The sequence below is a fragment of the Sinocyclocheilus grahami genome, unplaced genomic scaffold, assembly GCF_001515645.1.
Source record: "Sinocyclocheilus grahami isolate Dianchi unplaced genomic scaffold, SAMN03320097.WGS_v1.1 scaffold642.1, whole genome shotgun sequence".
Classification (NCBI taxonomy): Eukaryota; Metazoa; Chordata; class Actinopteri; order Cypriniformes; family Cyprinidae; genus Sinocyclocheilus; species Sinocyclocheilus grahami.
Genome location: NW_015505821.1, coordinates 483,857 through 509,623, shown reverse-complemented (window position 1 = coordinate 509,623; position 25,767 = coordinate 483,857). Strand labels below are relative to the sequence as shown.

Here is a 25,767-nt window from a genome sequence, read left to right as displayed (position 1 = left end):
TGCTATATTCAGAATGTGTGATCCTGTTGTGGATGTGCTCTTCCCATAACAACGCGCTGAAACACGGCAACTAAACCCAAAGAATTCACAACGTTTTATTATAATAATGTTCTCATTAGAATGTTATATACATGACATTCCCAATCATAGTTATTAATGTTGTGCACTGCTGTTTGAGCTGCGTGCGCTGAGCTAAAGATGATCACCGGTAAACTGAAGCGCTCTTTTTAACTTAACCAAACGCATTCTATATGAGATAAATCAGATATACATCAAATAAACACAATATTACAACGTACAATTGCACAAAAGGCTACACAATATTACAACGTACAATTGCACAAAAAACGAACAGCGCGCATCTGAAGTGTCTCTGAAGGAAATAATGCATTATTTATCGGCTTTAAGATATCGGCCAAATTTTCTTATCAGGCCGATACCGATAACAGAAAAAATTAGCATTTATCGGCCGATACCGATATGGTGGCCGATATATCGTGCATCCCTAGAAGAAAGTCATATATACCTAGGATGACTTGAGGGTGAGTGATTTATGGGCTAATTTTCATTTTTGGGTGAACTAACCCTTTAACTGACAGGTTTGCTGAGGGTTACAAAAATCATCTCTATCAGAATTAACTCTGGGTCAGTGAGTTTAAGAATTACCTCTGTAAAATGTATTTGTAAACTAATACATTTAAATGTTTGCATACATAAGCAGCTCTATATGTATGGCTTTTCTGATGTAGTAAACTTGCTCGGAAACTCATCTAGTACAGCTCAAAGACTTGTAGAAGCAAGTTAAAATGGCATGGTTGCTTCAGCAAATGTGTTTTTATGTCATGTTTGGTTTTATTATCAGTTAGGTTTAGGGTTGGGTTAAGTGTAGATGGTAAATGTGCAAATGTGCAAGAATCAACATAATATCATTTTGAAGAAATTATGAATCACATGCATAAAAATGTATGCAAAAAATTATGACAGACCAATTGATATGCCTTTCAATGCGCAATCCCTTTAACAATAAAGCCCAATGTTACTTCAGTATTTACGTGTATGTGTACAAAGCACATGGCATGAATTTCGTCATCAGCAAGGCAATGTATAAACACAGCCTGATTTATACAGTTTATAAAATGTATACTTCTATCGCCACATACTCTTAGTTCATCTGTGTGCCTTAAATTATTTAGCACTAATTAGTTGGTCTACAAAATTGTGACACTGTCCCGGCTCATGGCTTCATAGTGAAAAAGAAGAAGTACTGGAGACTGCAACAACAATAGCCTTTTGTGCTTGTGTTAGGAGACACTCAAAACTCTAATTTAAAAGAGCACAAAGTCACAACATCTGGAGAGAAATAGCACAGACACTGGACAAGGATGAAACTTTCAAGTGCATACTTTGAAAGATTACATGTTCGGTTTTACACATACAGTACACAAAACTGAAGTATACTTTAAGCTTAAACCTAATGTTCTCTGTACACTCAATTTGTAGATATACTTTAAAAGACTATGCGTTCGGCTGAATGTGTACACTAAGTATTCACATCAAAACTGAGGTATACTTTGGGCTTAAACCAAATGTACTCTCTTGTGCATGCGTCTAGTATTATTTGTGCTCAACCCCGGCTATTGTTTCACAGCTGAAGAAGAAATGGAGGAGACAAATCAACAACAAACTACTGGTGGACGCAACAACAATAGATGCCCATGTTGGCATTTTAACAAAGACATTTTATCGGTCATTACTCCTGAAGAGAAATAGCACAGACACTGAACAAAAATTAAACTTTCTAGTGAGTAAGTGTTAATTGAGTGTGCTTGTATATTTTGACTACATTTTGAGCTTAAAGTGATTGATGAGACGTCCCTACTTTCCTTCTCATATTGAGCACTTTAATTTCTGATTTTGTTTAATTTTTCTGCTAACACCTGTGAGTACTTCTTTAAAAACGACTGTTATGATTTCCATAATAATACAATGCAGGTGGTTTCACACATTCCAGTTGTCTGCACACAGAAACTGTGTGGCTTCTGCCAGCAGCCATTCATAGACAGACCTGTACAAGCCGCTCAGTGTTCTCATGCTTGCCAAAATCTCCTCATTAACTCCTTATACAGTAATTGTTGTGGCTGAACAGCGCAGACACGATGAAAGTCAGTCTGAGAGACATGTAATCAGAAATAACTTTGAAAACAAAAAGGCATCTGTGATTGGGTCTACCCTTACCAGACTCTGCCACATCGCCTTCTGCCAAACCCTAATTACAGAGACAAACCTCCCATGTTAACCCCATATCTTAACAACTACCTTGTTATTGTTACCCTTATTTTAGCATTAAACATGTACTGAACCAATGGAAAACATCTTAATTATGGAATTCCTGCATAATTTTTCAGCTTGCTGGTTGCAAACAGACCCAATATAGAGTAAAAAAGTGTAATCAGAGCCAGAAGACCTCAGAGGAATGTGTTGCCCTTTCTATTGGTGGTTGTGGATCTTCCTGCCGAAAAGAGCTAAAATGCAATAACGACTTTTAAAGGAATGCTGTTCATTAGCACAAAACATGTTGAAAAAACTTTTTGGAAATGCTATATATATATATATAGAGAGAGAGAGAGAGAATGCTGCGTCAACAGAATGACGCGTTTGGTGCACGATACAGTCACCGTTGAGAACAGCAACAGCCTCCCCCGGGTCCTAATTATTTATTATGAATTTATTTATTATGATTATGAAAACTTAAATACAAGGAATACAAAGCTTAAATGCAAAGCTTGTTTGCTTTAGATTTAGTTTGCTAGTGATTTTTTTAAATAGTTATTTTCAAAGCTTTTAATGTACTCTCATTATAAAAGCTATTGCTCAAAACTAACCAAAATTAAAAATAATTTGTTTATAATCTCTGCACAGGAGAGACTTGGTGTTGTTTCCAAACAAAAGGAAATATATCTGTATCGGCATCGTATTTTGGCCAAGATGAGTTGAAAAATATTGGCATATTTGGATATCCGGCAAAAATCCAATATAGTGCATCCCTAACATTTACCTTAGAAAAGCCAATGTCCATAATTTGTGAGTTAGCTAGAAAAAAAATGATTCTAGAGAGGAGCATTTTGATAAATACTGACAACATATATATATATATATTAGAGCCTGACCGATATGGGTTTTTTGGGGCCGATACAGATATTAGGGAGTAAAAAAAATGCCGATATTGATATATCGGCCGATATTCTTTGTGTATATTATAGTACAATACCAGTCAAAAGTTTGGACACTTTCCCATTTGTGTGGGGCTATCGACGCGGGGGTGGTCTCATTCGAAAGCGGGCCTCTAGACGTACACTCATTCGCGTTCTAAAGGGTTCCTCGAGCTAAAGGGATCCCCCGAATTTGGTGCGGATTTGCCGCGCCATTACGGAGATATGGCCGTTCAAAGTTTTATGTAGACTTAAGCTTTGAAGTGTTTCATCCAGGTCGCCAGTAGCAAACAATGGAGTGCGCTCTGCTGGACAAACTAAGTAATTACACCATTTCAAGCATTTTATCTGCGTTATGTTCTGTAAAAAAATGTCATATCGGCGGCATATTCGCCAATACCGATATATTGGTGACAGGCTCATATCGGCCTATAATATCGGCAAAACGATATATCGGTCGGGCTCTAATATATATATATATATATCTAAAATAAGGTTGTCTTTATTATTTAATGCATTTATCAATGAATCAAGTTTTTATTACCGTTTAAATGTTCATATTTCAGTCTTTCGGTGAAAAATTAATTTAGATGAACACAAACACATGCCACAATATGTATCTCCATACCACCCAACCCTACAGGTCAAAGGAGGTTGGAGACAGTGCTACAGTCTGCTATACGTCTGTTATTTTAGCTCTTTCCCAAGAAAAATAGACTTTAGACACAACAATGTAACAAAGGATACATATCTTCATTTACTAATCAATTGTAGTGCATGAATGCAGCACTCTAGGGACATATTCAATTTCACTGAAGTTATGCAAGTTAACTCCTTATACTTAAAATACAGTAAATCAATACGTTGTGAACGAATGAAAAGATCCTGAGTGAATACTGAAAGAACGGACAAAGGATATTATGACTGATGTCTTTCAAAGCGTGTGAAAATTATTGCTGTAGATTAGTCACATCCACCAAGCTGTTCTCAGTGAATGACATGAGCGACTGACTCAACCCTGTGATGCTGTTACTCTCGGATCTCATGTCAAGCATGTACACGCATTTATTGAGATGACATGCTGGACTGGTCTTTTGTTAATATGTAGATTGATTTTCCCCAAATAAAAACCCAACTGTTTAAATACAAAGCAATTTTTCTTTTCATCGTCAGGATATAGGCATTTGCATGAATATTTGCAAGTATGCAATGAACAAAGACACCGTAAATTAAGATATGTTTTTACAGCAGTGGCCACATGAAGGTGAGAGCAGGATTTCCCACAATGCCCTGATGTAGTTCAGGCTCTTTGTCTGTGCATGCACAGTAACACCCTCTGTTTACCCAAATGCAGGTGCTGGATGAGGGTATTATAATGTGACCTTTACACCGTGCAATGGGAGACTCAATTCTTTTGTGAGCAATGGAGCCACACAAGAGGAAGAGAACTACAGTAGCCCTATCAATCAGTGCAGTCAACTGAACTTTGTTTGTTTGCTTGTTTAGTGTAAATGTTATAATACATTAATAGAACATTTATAAATATATGCTTTTGCAAAGACTGAATCCATAAGCAACACTATTTCTGTTGTTCATACCATTTGTGCTACGGACATGAATGAAAATTCCCTTTTCCCATGGGTTTTTATAATGGGGTTTTGCAATGTATGAGTAAAAAAAAAAAACGAAGTTCATTTGGAGATTGTTTCAGGAGTTCAAAACTACAGTGGCCGAGAGAGCTCAACACCTGCAAATAGAAAAAACACCAGCAAGTTAAGAAAACATCATCAGTTTGACAACACTCAGCAAATACTCACAGCGCAACCAAATACAGAAACATGCAGCAAAAACTTGCAACACAATAAAATACAGAAACATGCTGCAAATACAGAAATGCACTGCAAAGACTCGCAACACAATCATACACAGAAACGCCCTGCAAATACGCACAGACCACATTGGAAATGTAAAAGGGAACAGCAACAAGTGACGAACTTGGCTGGGATACGCTTCAGTCTACTCAGAAAGGTGAGATTTTTATTTGTTTTAACATCTTGATCATATGATTTCTTAGCTTTTTTCGATATTATTAGCCTAAATAAGCTGACGAAATACACAAGTACTGTAACTGTGAAACATTATGTATGCTGGCTAACTTTTACAACTTCACTTACAAAAATTAACCATGACTTTACTATTAAAAAAGAATAAAAAAAAAACATGGTTCCTATGGTTAAACCATTGTAATCACAAATTACACTAACCACAGTTTAACCATGGTATTTGTGTGGTTACACAAATGGTAATCACCAAAAAAAAAAAATGCTAGGCTAATGGTAAGTAAACGCCAAAAAAACATCATTACTACACTTACTATAATATAACAACGGTTCATTTTTGTGAGGGTTGTTGGGGTCCCCTTGAAACATTTCCGTTGTGGTCTGTGCTACTTGCAACGCTTTTCTGTATTTTGTTGTGTTGTGAGTTTTTGCAGCACATTTCAGTATTTGGTTGTGTTGTGAGTCTTTGCAGTGCATTTTCTGTACTTGCAGTGCATTTCTGTATTTGGTCGCGTTGTGAGTATTTGCAGCGCATGTGTTGTCAAACTGATGAAGATGTTCTCTTAATTTGCTGGTGCTTTTTCTATTCGCATGTGTTTTCTTATATTGCAGCGTGTTGAGCTCTTGCGGCCACCGTACAAAACAGCTTGGCAAAGTGAATTTAAATGTTTTCTCCAGCTGGTAAACATCTTTGAACTACCATTGGTCCGTGGCGATTATATAATCGGTAGGTGTGGCTCTATGGCTCTACCGTCTTTGACGAGGAAATCACATTTGTTTCTTCTGTTCAGTCCGTCAAGGTCAGACGCAAGTAAAAACAAGAACACACTGGAGAGCTGCTTCATAGTAGAAATTGTAAAAAGTTGTAATTCTAATTGAATGTGTTTTTTATGTTTAATACTGTGAAGCTGCAAACATATCCAATATCGCTATGATCAGATGCTCTCTTAACTGCTAATTATAATTATAATTAATTATTATATTTATATATTCATATCAGCAGTAGGGGGGCGATGGAATTTTTGCAAACAGTAAAGATATTTCCAACTTTTGTAACCTATAAGCAAAGAAGAAAAAGAACTCTGTCATGATTATTTCAGTGCCTTTTTTACCTGGTTGATGATCAAATGAGTTAAAAAAAATCAAAAAAGTTGTAATTCTAATTGAATGTGTTTTTTATGTTTAATACTGTGAAGCTGCAAACATATCCAATATCGCTATGATCAGATGCTCTCTTAACTGCTAATTATAATTATAATTAATTATTATATTTATATATTCATATCAGCAGTAGGGGGGCGATGGAATTTTTGCAAACAGTAAAGATATTTCCAACTTTTGTAACCTATAAGCAAAGAAGAAAAATAACTCTGTCATGATTATTTCAGTGCCTTTTTTACCTGGTTGATGATCAAATGAGTTAAAAAAAATCTAATTTTTGCATCCAAGCACCAAAGTTTCGGTGGAATGGACTTTCGATGTAAGGACCAAAATATGTCAAATTAAGATATTTTTTAACAAAACTTGTGATTCTAAGATGAACAAAAGTCTTATGGGTTTGTAAAACCATAAGAGTGAGTAAATAATAACAGATTTTTAAAATTTGAATAAAGTTTAAATGAACACCTAGTTTCCCCTAATAAATAAAACTCTCTAAACAAGAACAGAAGATGGTCATCAAAATCTGACTTTGCCCAGAGATCATTCTATCCCGTTCACTGGTGATCTTGTGTATTTAATAGACATTCCATTTGTTCCTTTGGATTAGCCTTTTGCCGCAGTGAACCCACAATGTCCTGTCCATCTTTCTGCCTGGCTAGGCACCCATGGAGGGGCAGTGAACTGTGTGGGATGTGCTACCTAAGGTTGCATTTCCCCCATTGCGTTAAGCTGCATGTTTATAGAGATCACTGTTCAGTTCTGAATGCAAAAGCCAGAAGGCTTTTCACTTCAGTGCTGTTATAAACGGAGCATGGATTCATGCAAATATCAACGGATTTTCAAAATGGGATCAAAGGTCTTTTGTGTAAAGAGAGTATTGGAATGAAAATATCTGAGAAAGAATCAATGCCATAAAATTATGTACTGTATTTGTTTTTGCATTGTCTTTAAGAAAAGTAAAATACTAAAATACAGTCCCGTAAAATTAAAGAAGAGAACAGGAAATTCCAGACACCTCTTCCATTTAAACTTCAACAGAGAGTATCCATTAAATATTTATGAGAATCTTATGTAGACACCATATGGTGATACCAAGATCTAAGGGTTGACATATGGTGTTGTAGTTACGTGGATGGAAAACATTAGATTAAAGCATTAATATCATTAACAGAACGAACCTATGGCAAAGGTACACTTGTTGGTTCCACATCAAAGGTGGCCTTACCCAACTGATATATTCCTGTTATTCAAGTTTACAAATATGGAAGTATTTGAAATAGTCACTGTAAAGTGATATGCTTTTGGAGTTTGGTTAGAATGGTAACTTTGTGTGTAAAAGTAGCAAGTGATTGATACCACACTTTTAGCAAAGAAAAACATGAACAATTTCAACCATCCCCAGGCTGATCAAGATGACAGTGTTTTCCCCAGAATATCTTAAAATATCACTGTCACATCTATTGAATGTCATGCTTTGGAAATCCATTCAATTTTACCACACAAAAAGCATTTTTGACAATGAGATCATTAACGATAAACATAAAAACAAACACACACACACAAGTTCAGAAACTTTAAGAAGTTTCTACAGTCACATGACTGGATTTCTGCCTTCTAGCATATCATCACACATTTGCTGCTGTTGACGTGGGATACGGGGAAAGGTTAGAGACAGGTTTCATAGTAGTGCTGGGCGGTATACCGGTTCATACCGAATACCGGTGTTTAATTATGTTATGATATGACTTTTTTAAATACCGCAATACCGGTGTATGTCGCTTAAACAACGTTCGGAACGCGACACTGTTTGAAAGGGGTCTCTTTTCACTGTTGCACTGTGGTGAGGGAACAGCTGTATGTGTTACCAAGCGTGAAAGTTCCGAAACTGAAGCTGTAGAACTAATAGAACGTGATGACACAGAAGAACTCATCCACAATATCCACACTGACCGCCACAAATATCCAGCGCCCCCTGCCATCAGCTCCCGCGTCTCACACACACGAGCGCAACTTTAGCACTAGATTGAGCAACTTTCAGACCCTTTTAGCAGCTTTTTTCAATAGAATATTCATACTGACAAACCTAGCGACATTTTTGGTTAAACCTTAGCTATGGTTCAGTTGGAAGATTTCGCCAGTGCTGTCCCGTGAACGTGAGGTCTGACTTTCCCAGAGAAGTGTCACCTCTGTTCTGTGCAGTGAGCAGCAGAGAAGCCGACTCGTCAATAAATGAGTACAAAACAGCATTTCTTAGCACCTGTCTGGAATTATAAATATGAGCGTAGTTTGTCTGTTAATATCCCATGCACTTTTTTTTTTTTTTTAGTTTGTTACTCAGACGCAGGCAGTGATATAAAAAGTAATCAGAGACAAAAAGGTAATATAGTTAAAACAACCGCATAGCCGCTCTTTAGTGTAGATGCATGTTGATTTTATCAGACGATGCCGCAATTATAAATGAGAGTGACTCCAGGTTAACATTAAAAGGGGGCGTGTTTAGTCACTATTTAGTGTGGTATTTTTTGACAATATTCACTCATCATTACAGTAAAATAAGGCATTCTAAGTCAATATACTGCAGTATTTCCTCTCAATCAGTAGAAAATATGGTTAACACCCGGTCATGCATGAAAAAAAAATTCCGTCATGGACCGTGAAACCGGTATAATTTTGAAAAATACCGTGATATAAATTTTTCATTTCATAGTATGTTTAGGTGTTGGATCAACGTTGTAAATTTATGTAATTACAGAAATTAATAACAAATTTAATTATATACAGGTAGTTTTTAAATATATGTACAATGTAAAACACTTATGTACAAAATATGTGCATTGTATCAAATGATTCGTATGTTAACAGCACTATTTTAAATGAGTTTGTGTTAATGTGTCATTAACTTCGTCAGCCCTAAGTTCTACACAAGAGACATTTTCTTCAGACACAAGTTGCAGTCTGACACGTTTTTCCTCCCCTTTTTGACTGACAGGATATAATCAACCCTGATCATCAGCTGTTTTTAATCAGCTGATATCCAAAAAAAATGTTTAATAAAATTTTCTGAAACCGATTACTGGCCGATACATCGGTGCATCCCTAACTATTTTCATATTTTTATTGTGCTTTTGCCTCATTTAAGTCATTTAGAGGTTTTGTAACTCAATTATCTCAGTAGTTTGAGAACTTTTCTTTTTTTTTTGGATGCTTCTGAAGTTTTAAAAAAGAATGTAAGGCACCCAGCTGTCCTTCAACAAGTGTGGGCGTAGAAAGGGAGGACCGAAACATAACTTGTAAGTGTTAAATTATTCACTCCAGTTTCTGCAGAACATTCCATGAATATACTCCAAATCAGCAAAGGTTTTAAAGACTTGACATTCAACTTTTACTGTCTGTTCATGCATGGTCACATGGAAGAAAGTGTGAGAATTGGAAAACCTGTATATAAAAAAAAATTTTCAAGAGCACAAGCAAAAAATTAAAAATGATAAAGATCTAAAGCTAACACTAGCATAAGAGGCAAAGTACATAAAGCATCTTAGTAAAAATAAATTAAGCACACCTGGTAGGTAGGCTAGTCTTCTCTGGAAAAAAATACATTTAATTCAACTGACTCTCGAGAGCACAAAGAAAGACAAAAAATAAAAAAGCAGCACTGAGAGTAAAGAGAAGCCTACACACGAACCACTATAAACCTTTAAAGCCTTAGGGCATTTCATTCAACAGAGAACGGATGCTCTTGTTCTTTTTTCTGCATGTTTGCAATGTAGTAGTACAGTTTACACTTCCATACCACAATGTGCTCAAAGGCTATTCAAATTGTCATATGGCATTGCAGTTAAAGACTGGTAACTGAATGTTGTTGGTTCAAACCCTGCACAGTTGATCCATTAACTGACACCTTTGTGCCCTTAAGCAAGTTATAATTCCAGGATACCCGCTCAATAAGTGTACTGTCAGATTAATGACAAATGAATGTGTCCCTTAAATGAAGTAATATATAAGGGACTCACCACCAGAACGAAAAATTGTAACATTAATTATAAAGTAAAGCTATGATTATTTTTAAGTAGTTTGAGAGGCAAAAACATAATATTTTACAGAGTTCTTAGGTCTTAGATGCCAAGTCAAATTCACGGGTTATGCCAGAAAAATTTGCCTGTGCAAAAATCTAAAATAGACATTTTATTACTTTAGGGACAAATGAACCAAGTATATAAGTGAACTATATTTGTTCCCCCTATGAATCATATTTAAAGCATGTACCAACCTTTTAAGACCCACTGATACGAATGCTTTTTATTTGATTTCAACAAAATAATTATTCCTTGAAAGAGATTGTTTATGCTTGGGACATCAGAAACACTTATTTCCATATTTCTGAACTGATCTCATGAGAAAATATGACTATTTTATGAGTTGGTGGTGATTCATACAAAAAAATTATTAGAAGTTTTTAGAATTTTTTGGAATTTTTTTTTCATTCCACACAGATACCAAATAGACCCTAACAGACATAATAATGATAGTAGCCTAATAATAACAATAGTAGTAGTAGTAGCAGTTGTAGTAAACGTTATGGAATTTGACTATAACTGCCTCTTACCAAAAAGTAGTATACTTCAAGTTTATTTTAGTATGTATACTTAAGTAAAGTTAAATTATATTTTTAAGTATACTTTATGTAGTAAGTATACAAATAACAGTGTACTAGTAGTATATTTGTAAGTGTACTATTTCAATACTCATTGGGACTAAATTGGCCCACTTTCTAGTATATAAAAGTATACTTTAAGTATAACAGTAGTAAACTTTGAGTACACAACTAGTTTACATCGTAATGTTTAGTTTGTACTGCAACTACACTAAAAGTGAACTTACAGGTTTACTGATAGTTTACTAATTAAATACTTGTAGTAGCATGTTTAGTACACTTTGAAGTATAGTCTCAGTAAACTACTAGTTTAGTAGTTTTATACTGCAAGAATACTCGTAAGTTTTCTTTAAGTGAACTTTACATCATACTTGAAGTATACTACTATGTCCCTATTTAGGTATTACTTTGTATATATTTTGTTACATGAATATCTGAACATACAAAACATCAAAAAACAGGGTATCTGCTTGTAAACAAAAACATTTTATTCTAGCTTCACACATTCTTTTTTAAACACTTGAATGTGGATAAGTTTCATAAATAAAAAATAAAGAAATAAACAACATTTTGAACAAAAAGCTGAAAAAAGACTATGAATTGGATTCAGAACGATAATCAAAACATAGATGGAGTCGATCAACACCCCAAAGCTTGACAGTCAGTATTACCTCTTCATTGGTCGACATTTTATTCCATAATGTTACACAGTTTTGATGCTGTTTTATATCTGATGATCGTGTTAGATTACATGTGGGAGCATCTGTTGTTTCGGTTTCTTCTTCTCTTGTGTTTTTCGGAAATTCTGTACAGAAAATGTGTACTAGCGCCCCCTACAGTATAACAATGAAAACACGGATTCTAGGAACACAGTTATAGCTCAAATATATTTAGACTTAAGTATAAGTCAAGTATACTTAAATGTCATTTTAAGTATATTTCTGAGAAGTACATAAAAAGTAGACTAAAAGTATACTTTCCTATTTTTAGTTTAAAAGAAGTATACTAATAGCACACTTGAATAAACTTCTTTTTCGTAAGGGGATGCAAGGACAGGTGGTCCAATTCACATTTGACTCTTACATTATCATGACCCTTGTATTAATCTTTCCTTCCATTGATTACACCTGTACACATACCATGGCCGGAACTCGATTTGAATTCACACAAGACAGTGTTCCGATTTGAATTTGACTGGCATTCACACTTGGACAAATGTTTAATTCCAATTTGTAATTCACTGCTATACATGAGCAAGTTCTTCAACACTGAAGAATAGTCCTTTATTTGTCAATCATTTAATCTGATGGCAGGGTCTAATTATCTTCTAGAAGTTAAAAAAAAAAGGATGAATGGTTTGACAAATCTGTCTTCAACAATCTCAAGAACTGTGGGAGTAGAATACTCCCACATAACATGCGTGTATAACAATCAAAAACGGGAAATAGCAACCGCGGGATGTTATTTTCATAAATGCATTTATTTTTCTGCCACACGAGTTTCTTTAAAAATAAAAGTTTGTTTTGTTTGTGCTTGAACATTGTTGACACACTAATCTTGGTTTCACCGAAAGTACAGATAAACAAAAGTAGGCTACACGTCCTAGTTTCTTACAAAGGGTAACTAGACGGAGAGAGACCATTTATATTTTAAATTTTCAAAGCAGAATATCCATATTATGCAGAAACAAGTCCTAAACTCACCTCTCATCCAGTCAACAACCTGTTTTGGTGTCCACCTCGTTACTGGATCCATTGCTTTAAAACCTCAGTCCAACCGGTTAGAGCTATTCTCAACGGAGATTAAGAATAAAGTAATAATAAAGTACGTCAAGCACCATGTGATCGGCACTGTGAAACAATATAATTCTTTCAGTCTGTCCTCTAGAAATCCTGAAATAATCGGCTCGCGAGATATCTCCATATACAGCCGATTCTCTCACATGGACTTGGACTGAGCCAACAGGATAAACTCACGAGGAGGAGAAGAGTTCATCTCTAGGCACATGTATCAAATTTCAGTGTGTGTTCCTCCCCTCAAACCAACGGAGGAGGATCAACGAGGAGTTCTGCTGCTGCCGAGCTCCGAGCCGCTATGGGATTACAATTCTGCCACAATTCTGCTCGCGAAAGATCATATTTTGAGGTTGCAAAAGTGCGTTTTGCACGCGCGCGAACTGAGTTTTGTGGAGAAAATGTTTGTCTCGCAAAGAAGAGAGTATTTCTAAATAAGAAAATTAAAGAAAAAATAACATTATAAGAAAAAAAAAAATCAAAATTTCAACTTGCATAATAATTATGCATGCACTGTATTTTTCCTCTTCTGCTGTCTAATGCAAGAAATGTTGTGATTGGTTGTCAAGGCAGCCAATCAGAATTTAGCAGCCTCGATTGGATGGAATTGTGGCACATTGTAAGGCTAGGTTGTGTTGAGCAAGCAAGCTGTTGGCATTTAGGGAGCACTGAGGGCGTGCCTCTGCACACATCCAAAAACTTATTTTAAATGCAAAATTGATTTTCGTGCGCTCTAAATACTTTCTTCTTTGCGAGACAAACATTTTCTCCAACAAAACTCAGTTCGCGCAAGTGCAAAACGCACTTTTGCGTGCTCAACATATGATCTTTCTCTCGCAGAATTGTGTCAGAATTGTAATCCCATAAGCCACCTACTGTTATTACTTCAGTCTCCTCTCCAGAGCTTGCGTTTGTAACCGTTCAGTTAATCATTAGCTTTCAAATTAGGAAGGCCCATATGACATCATTATTGGAGCAAAGGAATTTATTTGGGAGATTCCTTTGTAAAGTACCAGACTTATTCACAATTTTGAATATTTTACTTTCTTTAAAGCAGTAGAACACAGTTGATCAAGATTAAACAAACAAACAAATGGACACTTATTAAATGTTTGTGGGGGAACTGCTTTTTTATTTATTTATTTTTTATTCCTAATAATTAGATTATTTATTGGATTAATTTAGTCCAACTTTACAGTAGCCTATTTTAGGTGTCTTTGACTATGTGGTAATGTCGACAAAAAAAATCTAAATAATAATTGTTTGATACATATTGTGTTCAAGTTGCAGAACACTTTTCTGCTTTTGAAGTGGGATAGGGGTAAGTTTAAGGACAGGTTTCATAGAAGTGTTGTTTAAGATGTAGGGTCAACAGTGTAATTTGATGTAATTACAGAAAGGAATTACAAATGTAATTACGTACAGGATTTTATTTGAATAATACATCATTGCAATGTAAAAACGTGTGTCCACGATAAATGCATTGCATCAAATGATTAATTTAAATGTACACAGTGGTTGAAGACACTTAATATAAAGTGGGTCGAAACGAATTACAATGAATTATTTTGATGTTATTTCTTAACATCAACTTATTACTTAGTTAAAATTGGTAACACTTTACTATAAGGTTCCATTAGTTAATGTTAGTTAATGTATTAACTAACATGAACAAACAATGAACAATACATGTAGTACAGTATTTATTAATCTTTGTTAATGTTAGTTAATGAACATACACATACACAAAAATGCTGGGTTAAATACAACCCAGTGCTGAGTAAAATAATTTAATTTAATTGTTTAACCCAACCTTCTGGGTATTAATCCAACCGCTGGGTCAAAACAGCCCAATTGCTGGGTTTGTCCCTATTTAACCCAGCATTTTTTTAGAGTGTACAATTTTTCATTGTTAGTTCATTTTAATTCACAGTGCATTAACTAATGTTAACAAGCACAAATTTAGATTTTAATAATGCATTAGTAAATGCTGGAATTAACATTAACTTACTAAATGTAGAAGTACTGTTCATTCTTAGTTCATATTAACTAAAGTAATTAACTAATGTTAACTAATGAACCTTATTGTAAAGTGTTACCATTTTTTTAATTAGTAAAATAAGTAATTAAAAAAATGGCTCAGAAAAGTACAGTTAGGTCTGAAAAAAAAGCTCTAGCATCAAGGGTTTTAAGATGCCCCTTTTATATATTGGTGTTTAATGCAAAGAAATTCATATATTTTAAGTGTGGCGAAAGTATTCAAAGCCTTTGGACTACTCACTGATTTTTATCATGTTAACTGTAACAGGCCTACAGTACATGTGCAATAACATATGATTCATACCATCAAATGTTGGCTGCTTAACTCATGATAATCTATTAGACAAACTGTTGAATAGAGCTACTTTTTGATTTCAGTTTGATTTCAAGATTCCAGTTTTATGATGTCTGGCCAAACTTGTGTTGTTACTGTTAACTAAAACATTTTTGTTAATTAAAATAAAGCTGAAATAAAATATATGAAATTAAAAGAAAACCTTAGGCTTAAAAAACTTAAACAGTAATGTGCAATGTTGCCTTGGCGACAAACTGATAAAAGAACTACTAAAACTGCCAGAATTACTAAAACTAAAACTGAAATATATATACACACACACACACACACACACACAAAATCTAATAAGCACATCAAAATTGACTAAAACCGAAAATAAAAATTGTACAGCTAATTAAAACTATGAATACTATATGAATAATACTAAAATAACACTGGACTAAACATTGCCAACAATGTAGACTTGTGGTAGTACAGTACTATACAATGTAAACTGATAATTGTACCACACTGCATTGACTATATTTTCGAAATGAATACCATAACTACATCCAGTGCATGGAAAACCCATATTACTAAATGAGGTCGCAATAAATCCGGGGACTTTGACACTGGAATTAATGGAAGTATCTTGATCATGTGGTGTGTAAGCTCTTGTGCCTGGGAACAGATCCAGTGCGGATGAAAGCAGTCTAGGATACAGGCAAACATAGACATTAAGAGCTTCCTGCCTACACTGTAAAAAATGATTGTAATTTTAACAGTAAAAGTACAATTCTACAGTAAAAAGTACAATTCTACAGTAAAAACCTGTTAACTGGTTAACAGTAAGTTTCCATACTATATTCGGTGAATAAATGTAATTACATTTAATGTAATTTTACAGTAAAATACTGTTAAAAATAGGGATTTTGGAAGTGAAAAAGAAAATGTCATTGTATAATTTACAGTGAAAAACCGTAAATTGACACTCCCAGAATTCCCTGCATGACACTTCATATTTGAAGTTTTTTTTGTTGAATTAACATGTTTCTTCTTAGTTTTTTCTTATCATTTGTGTACATTAGGGTTTAATCTTACACCTAATGTTGTTAAATTAATGTTTATTGCATTATTTCAGTATCATGTGTGTCACCATGATGGGGTTTAGTGTTTGTGTGAATGACACTGTGCACCTTCTATATATAAATATTGCCCTCAGCTCATAGAAAAGCTGTTTATGATGAGCTTTGGTTCATCATGTGACTTTCTCATCACCACCAGTTTCTGGTGGTTATCAGTGCATTACAATGGTTCAAAACAGATATTAACACTTCAATATGTTGGTTTATTAACATTACATGAGTTAATGAAATACGGTATTTTATTGTGAATTTAAGTTAAGTCTGTAAAACCTAAAATGTTGCTACCATATTTTTTACGATGAAGTTCTGGCAACCACAGCTGCCGGTATTTTACCGTAAATGTCACTTTTTTTTTTTTTACAGTGTATATGCATTTTCAGATGGAGAACCTACAACATAGATCAGAACTAACTTGATTTCTAACTTGAATCAACTTGATTTAGTAAACAATATACTATACACACACACACACACACACACACACACACACATATATATATACATACTTTCCGTACCCACTGTATATATATATATATATATATAACTAAACAAACACTCAGAAGGTTGGTTTTATCACTGATTTGTAAACTGTTTATTAGCTGTTTCACACTGTAAAAGTTTCAAACATTAAAAGTATATTGTTTAAAGTTACATTAAAAGTTTTCAGATCCCACTGGTAAGTGAGAAACACATGACAATAGCAGCAGCTTTTAGAATCACACTGTCACAAATCAAGCCTCCGTGGCTCCCTCCGATCCCCACCAGAGGAAACCCTCACCGGAGTACTAACTGTTCCTTAGGACTTCATTTCCCATCACCCCATGCCTGACATTGATTACTTGCACAGGTGCTGATCATTACCATGACTATATAGGCAGTGCCTACCTTACCCTCATTGCGAAGTCTTGTTTTTGCTACTGCTGACATTACTGAGCGTTCATACCTTGTTTGATTACCTGTTGCCTACCTGGATTGTTTAGACCTGTCTGATTGTTCGCTGCCCGCCTCTTTGACCTTGCTCTGTGTTTGGATTTACTCTCTCCTCTGTCTGCCGCCGGCCTCGACCCCTTTGCATGGACTCTGGTTATGATTCTGCCTTGCCTACGTTACTCCTGTATGCTGTTGACTGAACTCTGCCTGTCTGATTGTTAATAAAGCTGCACATGGATCCCAACGTCAATGAATCATCATTACACACACAGACATCATGAAACAGTATGATTCCTCACACATGTTTGTTGATTCATAAAAGAGTTTACATTTAAAGACAAAACGGCTACAAAGTATAAGGCTACTATAAATTCTATTATTAATATAACAAGCAAAAAAAAAAAAGATATATTGAGTACCAACATTCATTTTGTAAGTATTTAGTTTAGCCAGAGGATATAAAGAAAACACTGTCGCTGACACACAGTGAACCCTGTATACCGAGTCTGATTCTGGATCCCTTAAATGTCTTCTGAATTTTAACAGTCCACAGACAGTCCACAGTACAGCTCCAGTTGTGAGAAAAATTGATTGTGTGATAAAAATTGTTTAAAAAATTAAACTGGCTAAACGGGAATGTCAAAAGAACCATAATCTCCTGCGCTTGTCAGTATGAGAAATGAGATATATGAATGATGGGAGATTTTGGAGCATTAGGAGCCTTCAGCGATAGGGTTCTGACTCTTCTTGTTGAGGTACTCAAGAACAAAGACCTGCAGGATCTTGTTGAGGTTGCTGATGGAGATTCGATCCAGGTTCTCCTCGTTGTCGTCAAAGGTGTGCCACACCTCGGGAAAAGGAGTCGAAATGAGATGGAGAATCCGGACCCCTAGGAATACAGAGAAATACATACGTAAGTCTTAAATGCTTTTTATATGAACATTCATAAATCTCAGAAAGGGTCTTTTACCTTGGTTGAGAAATGGTACATGGTCATCCAGAATTAGACCCACATGCAGGCCAGGCCAGAAGTACTGAACCTCATTAGGGTGATTCTTAAGGTGACCGAGCGCATGCAGCCGGCGCTCTAGATAAGAGTAAAGAGAGATTTCTTTGAAGCCTGACAAAAATATTATTAATCCATAATGTTTTAAAATGTACTTTTAGGTAACTTTTAATTTGGCAGTTTTTTAAATATATGTGACCCTGGACCACAAAACCAGTCATAAGGGTCATTTTATTAAAATTGAGATTTATACATCATCTATAAGCAATAAATAAGCTTTCCATTGATGTATGGTTTATAAGGATAGGACAATATTTGGCCGAGATACAACTATTTGAAAATCTGGAATCTGAGAAAATCGCCTTTAATGTTGTCCAAATGAAGTTCTTAGCGATGCATATTACTAATCAAAAATTAAGTTTTCTATATTTATGGTAGGACATTTACAAAAGATCTTCATGGAACATGATCTTTACTTAATATCCTAATGATTTTTGGCATAAAAGAAAAATCAATAATTTTGACGCATACAATGTTTTTTCGCTAAAAATATACCCCAGCGACTTAAGACTGGTTTTGTGCTCCAGGGTCACATAAATATATATTTTTTAAAGATTTGAAGTATGCAAGTTTATATTCATTATAATTAAGAATTCTTGTTTTTCACAAGGGAAGCAAAAATAAATGAATATTTATTTATTATTAAAAGTAATATCATGCGTAAAATATACAGTACGTTACTCAGTATTAATGTCTTCTTTATTGAACTGTTGTATAAAAGCACACAGAATCACACAGCTATCAAACATTTCCTGTAGTATATTAGTTCAGTCGTCTTTGAATTGAGATTTCTTGAATTGAGAATGTAATATTTTTTTAGGATTCTTCATTACCATTAAATTAGTTTCCCTCGTTAATCAGGATTTATCTCTAACTCCTAAATGAGCGGTGCAGAATGGAAGCCGCTCGCATATTAAATTTTTTTTAACTAAAAAAACCTGTTGTTTTTGCATCTACTCCACTAGGTATCAGTATAAGATCAAGACGGTTGCTATATTGACCAGCAAAACATAAACAAAAACACTACTGAATGCACCTTTAACCTTTATAAAAAAATAATAAATGAAGTATTCTAAAGCAATAAGCCCCAAGAAGCTGTGGTTTACAGTGAATTTATAACAGCTAAGGGGCTTTTCGCGTCGTGCCTAACAACACCCCTTAGCTATTATAAATTAACTGTAAACCATGGCTTCCCGGGGCTTATTGCTTTTATAAAACGGTTATTCCATATACGTAGTAAGGTTTCACAGAATAAAACAGAGCAAATCAAGTGTAATGATATACACTGATATGCCACACCTGTGAGGTGGATGGATTATTTCGGCAAAGGAGAAGTGCTCACTAACACAGATTTAGACAAATTTGTGAACAATATTTGAGAGAAATAGGCCTTTTGTGTACATAGAAAAAGTCTTAGATCTTTGAGTTCAGCTCATGAAAAATGGGGGCAAAAACAAGAGTTGCGTTTATAATTTTGTTCAGTGTAAATAAAAACAGTATTCTTCCACCAAACAATGTAGTTCCTCAGAAACAGTTGTGGTTCCAACAAAGTGGTTGCCGAGCAACACACAGAATTAAACAAAGGTGTATGTTTGTAGAGTAATTTACAACAGCTTCGAACGCGGCTCAACCAATCAGAATCAAGGACCGGGAACTATCCGTTTTATAATAAATGAATTGATGTTGAAAGGAAAAACACTTATTTTGATGTGTTGACTGACATACTAAATCATAAAAGCATAAACATAATATATGTATTTACTGTCACTTTTGATCCATTTAATGCATCCTTGCTGAATGGAAGTCAATCTTTCTTTCTTTCAATCTTACTTACTCCAAATGTTTGAATGGTAGTGTATCACAGTCTCCACAAACCTTGACCTGTAATGTTTTGTCATCCATAACAAAACCCACATACATTTCTTTGAAGGTAAGAAAGAGAAACCAGAGGGGAAAAAAGATGTGGCACAAGAAAACAGAGCAGAAAAATACTAACCAATCTTTTGTAGTCTGGAAAGCCATCGGGTCGTACTGGAGAACTGATTACCAAAGCGAGGATTTGGACCTCCAATCAAGTCCAGTAGAACAAACAAATCCTGGTGAAAAATTGAATGAATGAAAGACTTTAACCAGTTTTGTAGTTTGTCAATGTTTGCTTGCATTCATGCTCTTTAACCTTACATTCACAATACACGCTCAGAAAAAAGGTACAAAAGCTGTCACTGTGGCAGTACCCTTTCAAATGGTACTAATAGATACAAGTATGTACCTTTAAGGTACCAGTATGCACAATTTGAGTGTAAACAAGGTACAAAAGTGTACCATTTTAAAAAGGTACCACCCCAGTGACAGCTTTTGTACCTTTTTCCTGAGAGTGTATGTGATTGTCCATTTGCATATACAACATAATTCATTACTCTATGTTCATGGTTAATGATGCATTTGCATCTAAAATATATCTGCTGATAGCGCAGAAGGAAGATAGCTGTGTAGGAGAAACCAAGAGGAATCTTTCGTCAGTGAAAAATCTCATGAGGAAGTACAAATGTAATCTGAGAGCTACAGCAGAAGGAAAGCCTATCAGTGAATAACAAATTAAATATGAGTGTTTTCCTCGCACAAAGTTCCAGAAATATTATAACACAGCACATAAGTCATATGGGCCACTTTAACAGTACCTGGGCCAGGCTATTTATCAAATTATCTCATTTTGTTTTTCCAAGTAAGAAAGTAAGTATACAGATTTGGAACAACTTAAGGATGAGTAAATTAATAAGAATAGACTAAATAGAAAACATTTTTCTAACAGTAAGTATGATGCAGTAAGTTATTTTTAGATTAATCTGGCTGTATGTCAATGTATTCATGTCTGTGAGGGAACTATACAATGCCGTCGAGCTGGCTGGTGTTGGTGGCTTCCGGTGGATGTGCTGTTGTGGACATTTTGTGGGCTAAATGACGGGAGCCGTACAGAGAGTCTTCAGAGGTCCACTGGTAAAGTGCCTCTTCTCCATCAAAGAAGAAGAGCTGCAGAGACAGATCTGACCCAGAGTCCTGTGAGAAACAGCAAAACACACACATGCTGCCATCTACCTGTGACACTACAGAATACAGCACAAATAATGTCACTTATTTCATAAACGCAAAATTAATCTCATGATTGGCACAAATTAAAGTTCAGCTACCAACTGAAAAAGAGAGATTGGTAAATGTATAACTCACTGGAGTTATATGTGTGACTCACTGGACTCGTACCAGAGAGCTCCACATCGCTGTAGCGGGTGAGCTACCGTGCATGTTTTTTTTCCAATGAGCCTAACTAATGAGTCCTTAGTTTACTTTACTCATCAATATCTCTTTAATTTCATATGCCAAACATAAAAAAAAACATAAAAAATAAATACTGTGAAAACAGTCGCACAGCCAAAGCAAAGCACATCTGCCGAAAATATTACAAAATAACAACATATGAAAGAAAAAATCTCAATCAACTAGTTGTTCAATCATGATGACCCAGCCCTAGCTCCTGTGCACACTGCCAAACCTTCAAGGTCTTTAGGTCATCATCTTGGGCTCTTGCCAGTTCCAGAATCATAGAGCAGGGAACAGCAGAATCTGTTGCTCCGAGAAACTCACGGCCATCCCACTGTGGAGGGTAGTATTTGGAGTCAAAGTGGCAGGCCAGAACCAACTGACGTTTGGCCGCAGGGTTGAGAGTTGCAATTATGTTGGTAAAGGGAAGCTGGCTGTAAGGCGTATGAGCATAGAAGGCATCCTCCGTCACTTCCCACCCCGTGTTCATTGAGCCGAGAGTTGATTTAATATGCTAAAGAGAGAGAAATTCAGACACTGAACAGACTGTGACATTTAAAAGTTAGCTTTCATACACAAACACACACTGACCTGCTGAACGTGTTGGCTTCCAGTTGAACCAGGATAGCGCACAACAAGCATGGGCTTCAGGTCCTTCTGCCACATCCGGTCCAGATCGGTTCGAGATACCACACTACTCAGTTCACTGGAGCTCAGTGTGGTTGCTTCATGTTTCAGCTGAAGTGAAAATGAATAAAAATCTTTATTCATTCATTTATTCCACAGTGGGGTATTCATAACTTTGGGTCACATGTTAACATGCTCCTGGGGTCATTGACAAGACCAAGACCATGTCCACGTCCAAGAATATGGTCCACATTTTCATAGTCTTGGTCTTGTCTTAACTAGGACTCAACCTTCTTCTGGTCTCACAACTGAGCTGGTCTCAACTACAACACTGCTTTTGCATATGTTTGTGTGCATTTACGGTATTCTATTATCGTCCCTCTCTTTTACTACTAAGTAATTGTTAGTCTCTTCAATTGCTGTTATTAATCAGACTGATGGATCAATCAGATTGAAAAGCCTTAATGTAAACACCTCAATCAATCAAACTGAGCTCGATCAAAATGAAATTCTGATCAAATTGAAAGGAGTGGTGTAGAAATAATCCTGGGTGGATTAAAAAACTGGGTGGATCTTTACACGACACCGTTTTCAACTAAAACGGAAAACTTTTTATGCGACTTTGGCCGTTCATTTATAAGACAACAGCATTTTGAGGGCCTGAAAACGCAAACTTTTCAAAAAGAATTGTTTTCAAAAACATTGTTTTCATGTAAACGTACCATTAGTATGTAAACGTTTGTATCTTCTCACTTCTCAGCCATATTCAAATATACCTTGCCCACATGCACAATGCCTCGATGCATGTTTAGCAGAGCCTTTTTATAATAAGATCTTATGAAAATGCATTGGTTTATTAATGTCTTGCAAACTTGTCATCGGACAAGGCTGAATATTTACTGAATATATGAAAAAAAACACCTTTTCTGACGTATTTCTGATGTTTCCTTAAAAGTATGTAATTAAGGCAAAAATGACAACTGTACGATTATGAGCATGTGGCACTTTAAGCATTATCGTATCGCATATCGAATATCACATTATTTAATGAGTTATTGCATATTACATTTTTCTTCAATATCGCACAGCCCTAATGTGAATCGGATTGCAAAGTTTAGGGTTCATATAAATATACATTTCTGAATCTGAAACTGAATTGTATTCATTCGGATTGACAAAAATGAGTGCATGTAAACTTATCTATTGTTGTTCCAAATTTCCGCACAGCTCTGATTTGTCTGCAAGTAATTACAGTTATAACTGTGTGCATGATTGTAAGCTTGATATTGCTTCAATATAACACTTCAGTAAACATAAAGGTAAGTACAATACACAAAAGACCATTTGTTTTGTGTATTTCTGTTTTGTTATAATAGTTCCAGACCAGAATAAACCATTGCATCCCTGAGAATTAGTGTTCCGAACAAATCGGCTGAGTATATCATTCAATGACTCAATCACATACTCAATTCCCAACACCTAATGGCTAAAAAATCCCCACTACTAATTCACAGACTGAAGTGATACAAACAGTGAAAAGTCCGCACTCTTATGACATTGCTCTCCCAAACAAATTTGACATTAACATCATATACAACTGGGATGGCAGATATGTTAAGTAATGAGGGCATTTACATTTTTGGGCTGACTACCCCTTTAAGATGGCTGAGAAATCTTCAATTAAACTGATTTGTGATGTTCTTCACTCATAATGAATCATATCCAAAAGTCTACTCTTACTCCATTTACAAAGTTGAAAAAAATACATGCAATTCTAATTCAGTGACTCATATTATAGTCAGATAAACATGATGATTATACTCTTGCTTAAAGGAGTTCTATTAAGCTCTTTTACAAAGTCTTGATTTTGTTCTGGGGGTGTACTAGAACAGGCTCTCATACTAGGCTGTTCGAAAAACACATTATTTTTCACATATTTTACATTATTACAACACCTCTCTCCCCAGTCTGGCATGAACGGCTCGAATGGTTCTAGTGTTGGGTCGTTCTTGAACGATTCGTTCATTTTGAACAAATCTTTAATGTGACTCGGGAAGAACGAGTCGTCTCGGGGAGTGATTCGTTCAGTCGCGCATGCGCAACATCCTATAGGTTCTGTACTGGAATTAGTCAAGTAGTTCACCTGGTTCAAGTCTTCGGGTTTTTCCGAGTCGCTCGTTCATCACGTGACAGCTCCATACACTTAACCAATGCAGTCTGAGCCGGAAAGAGAATTGATTAGTTCATCTCTCGAGTCTTCGGGTTTTTCGAGTAGATCGTTCATCACGTGACAGACCCATAAGCTTACCCTATGCAGACTGAGCCTGAAAGAGACTTAATAATAATAACCAACTCTTTATTACCTTTGTTACAACATTCAGTGTTATGGAAAATAACCATCATGACAGAAATTCACACATTTAGAAACTGTAAGAAGTAAAAAGCTACAATTTGAGACCAGAAACGCATCACATAAATGTAAGAGTAAATAATAATTATAATAATGATGATAATAATAATAACTATGCACCCGTTTGTAAGGAAGCTTGTAAATTAACTAATTTCTCTATCTAATGCTGTCACGTCACGTGACAAAAGAACGAACGATTTGAAAGACTCGAGAGATGAACGAATCAATTCTTAATCAGAATGTGCTGCGTGGAAAAAAATCTGTCTTTATTAAAAACTGGTTTGACAAAGGTGTAATTTTTGTTTTATATTTGTTCAAAAAGGATGGTAACTTCTATTCCTATTCCGAATTTTCAGAAATCCATGAAAAAAGTGGATACTTCACCTACTGTATGAATGGGTTATTAATTCTATTTCACCTAAACTGTTACATTTGGTTAGGGCAAATTGTTACATATCTTCAAAATGTGAAATGCCCAAAATTTGTGTTGGAGGTCTGGAGCTTTCTAATGTTAAAAGTAACAATTTCTGGATTAGAAAAATCCTTATTAAGTTTAGTTGTCATCCTAAAGCATTTTATAAGCAGAAAATAAATTACCCTTTTCTTTCTACTATTAAAATATTAACAAGCTTCTGTTACCTAACAAGATGAAATAACTTCACAAAAAAATTATTCATATGTACTATCACTGTAATTCTTTACTCTCAAAATTTAAGTTGGACATCTCTTCACAATGCACATTCTGTCATTCTAATTTGGAAACAATATCACACTTATTTTTTGAATGTGAGTACGCAAAGGATTTTTGGAGAGAAATATCTTGGCTTGTTATTTCATTTTTATTATTCTTTATGTATTTATTGTTTTGTATTCTGGGTGTGTGTATTTTATTGCTATGACTGTATCCCCTGTGAACGTTATATCTTCAATAAAAAAAGAAAAAAAAAAGAACTAATCAATAATTTTTCCGGCTCAGACTGCATAGGGTAAGCTTAAGGGTCTGTCACGTGATGAACGAACGACTCAAACCCGAAGACTTGTCAGATGTGAGGTGAGCTAATCATAGACTGAAGACCCAGGTAAACAATG

The 25,767-nt window shown here is 35.3% G+C and overlaps 2 protein-coding genes across 2 annotated transcripts in view; both read right to left on the bottom strand.

Annotated features, from left to right (window-relative positions):
• Window positions 1-13,015, bottom strand: part of LOC107558354 (connector enhancer of kinase suppressor of ras 3) — a 54,947-nt gene extending 41,932 nt beyond the window's left edge. Inside the window, exon 1 of the mRNA XM_016242014.1 lies at window positions 12,785-13,015. Coding sequence (XP_016097500.1) covers window positions 12,785-12,836 — 52 coding nt within the window. The 5' untranslated portion in view covers window positions 12,837-13,015. The remainder of the gene's footprint in view (window positions 1-12,784) is intronic.
• A 4,101-nt stretch (window positions 13,016-17,116) lies between these two features.
• LOC107558352 (glutaminyl-peptide cyclotransferase-like) overlaps window positions 17,117-25,767 on the bottom strand; it is an 11,157-nt gene continuing 2,506 nt past the window's right edge. The window contains exons 2-7 of the mRNA XM_016242010.1: window positions 22,233-22,379; window positions 21,874-22,155; window positions 21,216-21,383; window positions 20,326-20,425; window positions 18,234-18,350; window positions 17,117-18,152 (exon numbers count right to left, since the gene is read on the bottom strand). Of these exons, the coding sequence (XP_016097496.1) occupies window positions 17,977-18,152; window positions 18,234-18,350; window positions 20,326-20,425; window positions 21,216-21,383; window positions 21,874-22,155; window positions 22,233-22,379 (990 nt within the window). The 3' untranslated portion in view covers window positions 17,117-17,976. The remainder of the gene's footprint in view (window positions 18,153-18,233; window positions 18,351-20,325; window positions 20,426-21,215; window positions 21,384-21,873; window positions 22,156-22,232; window positions 22,380-25,767) is intronic.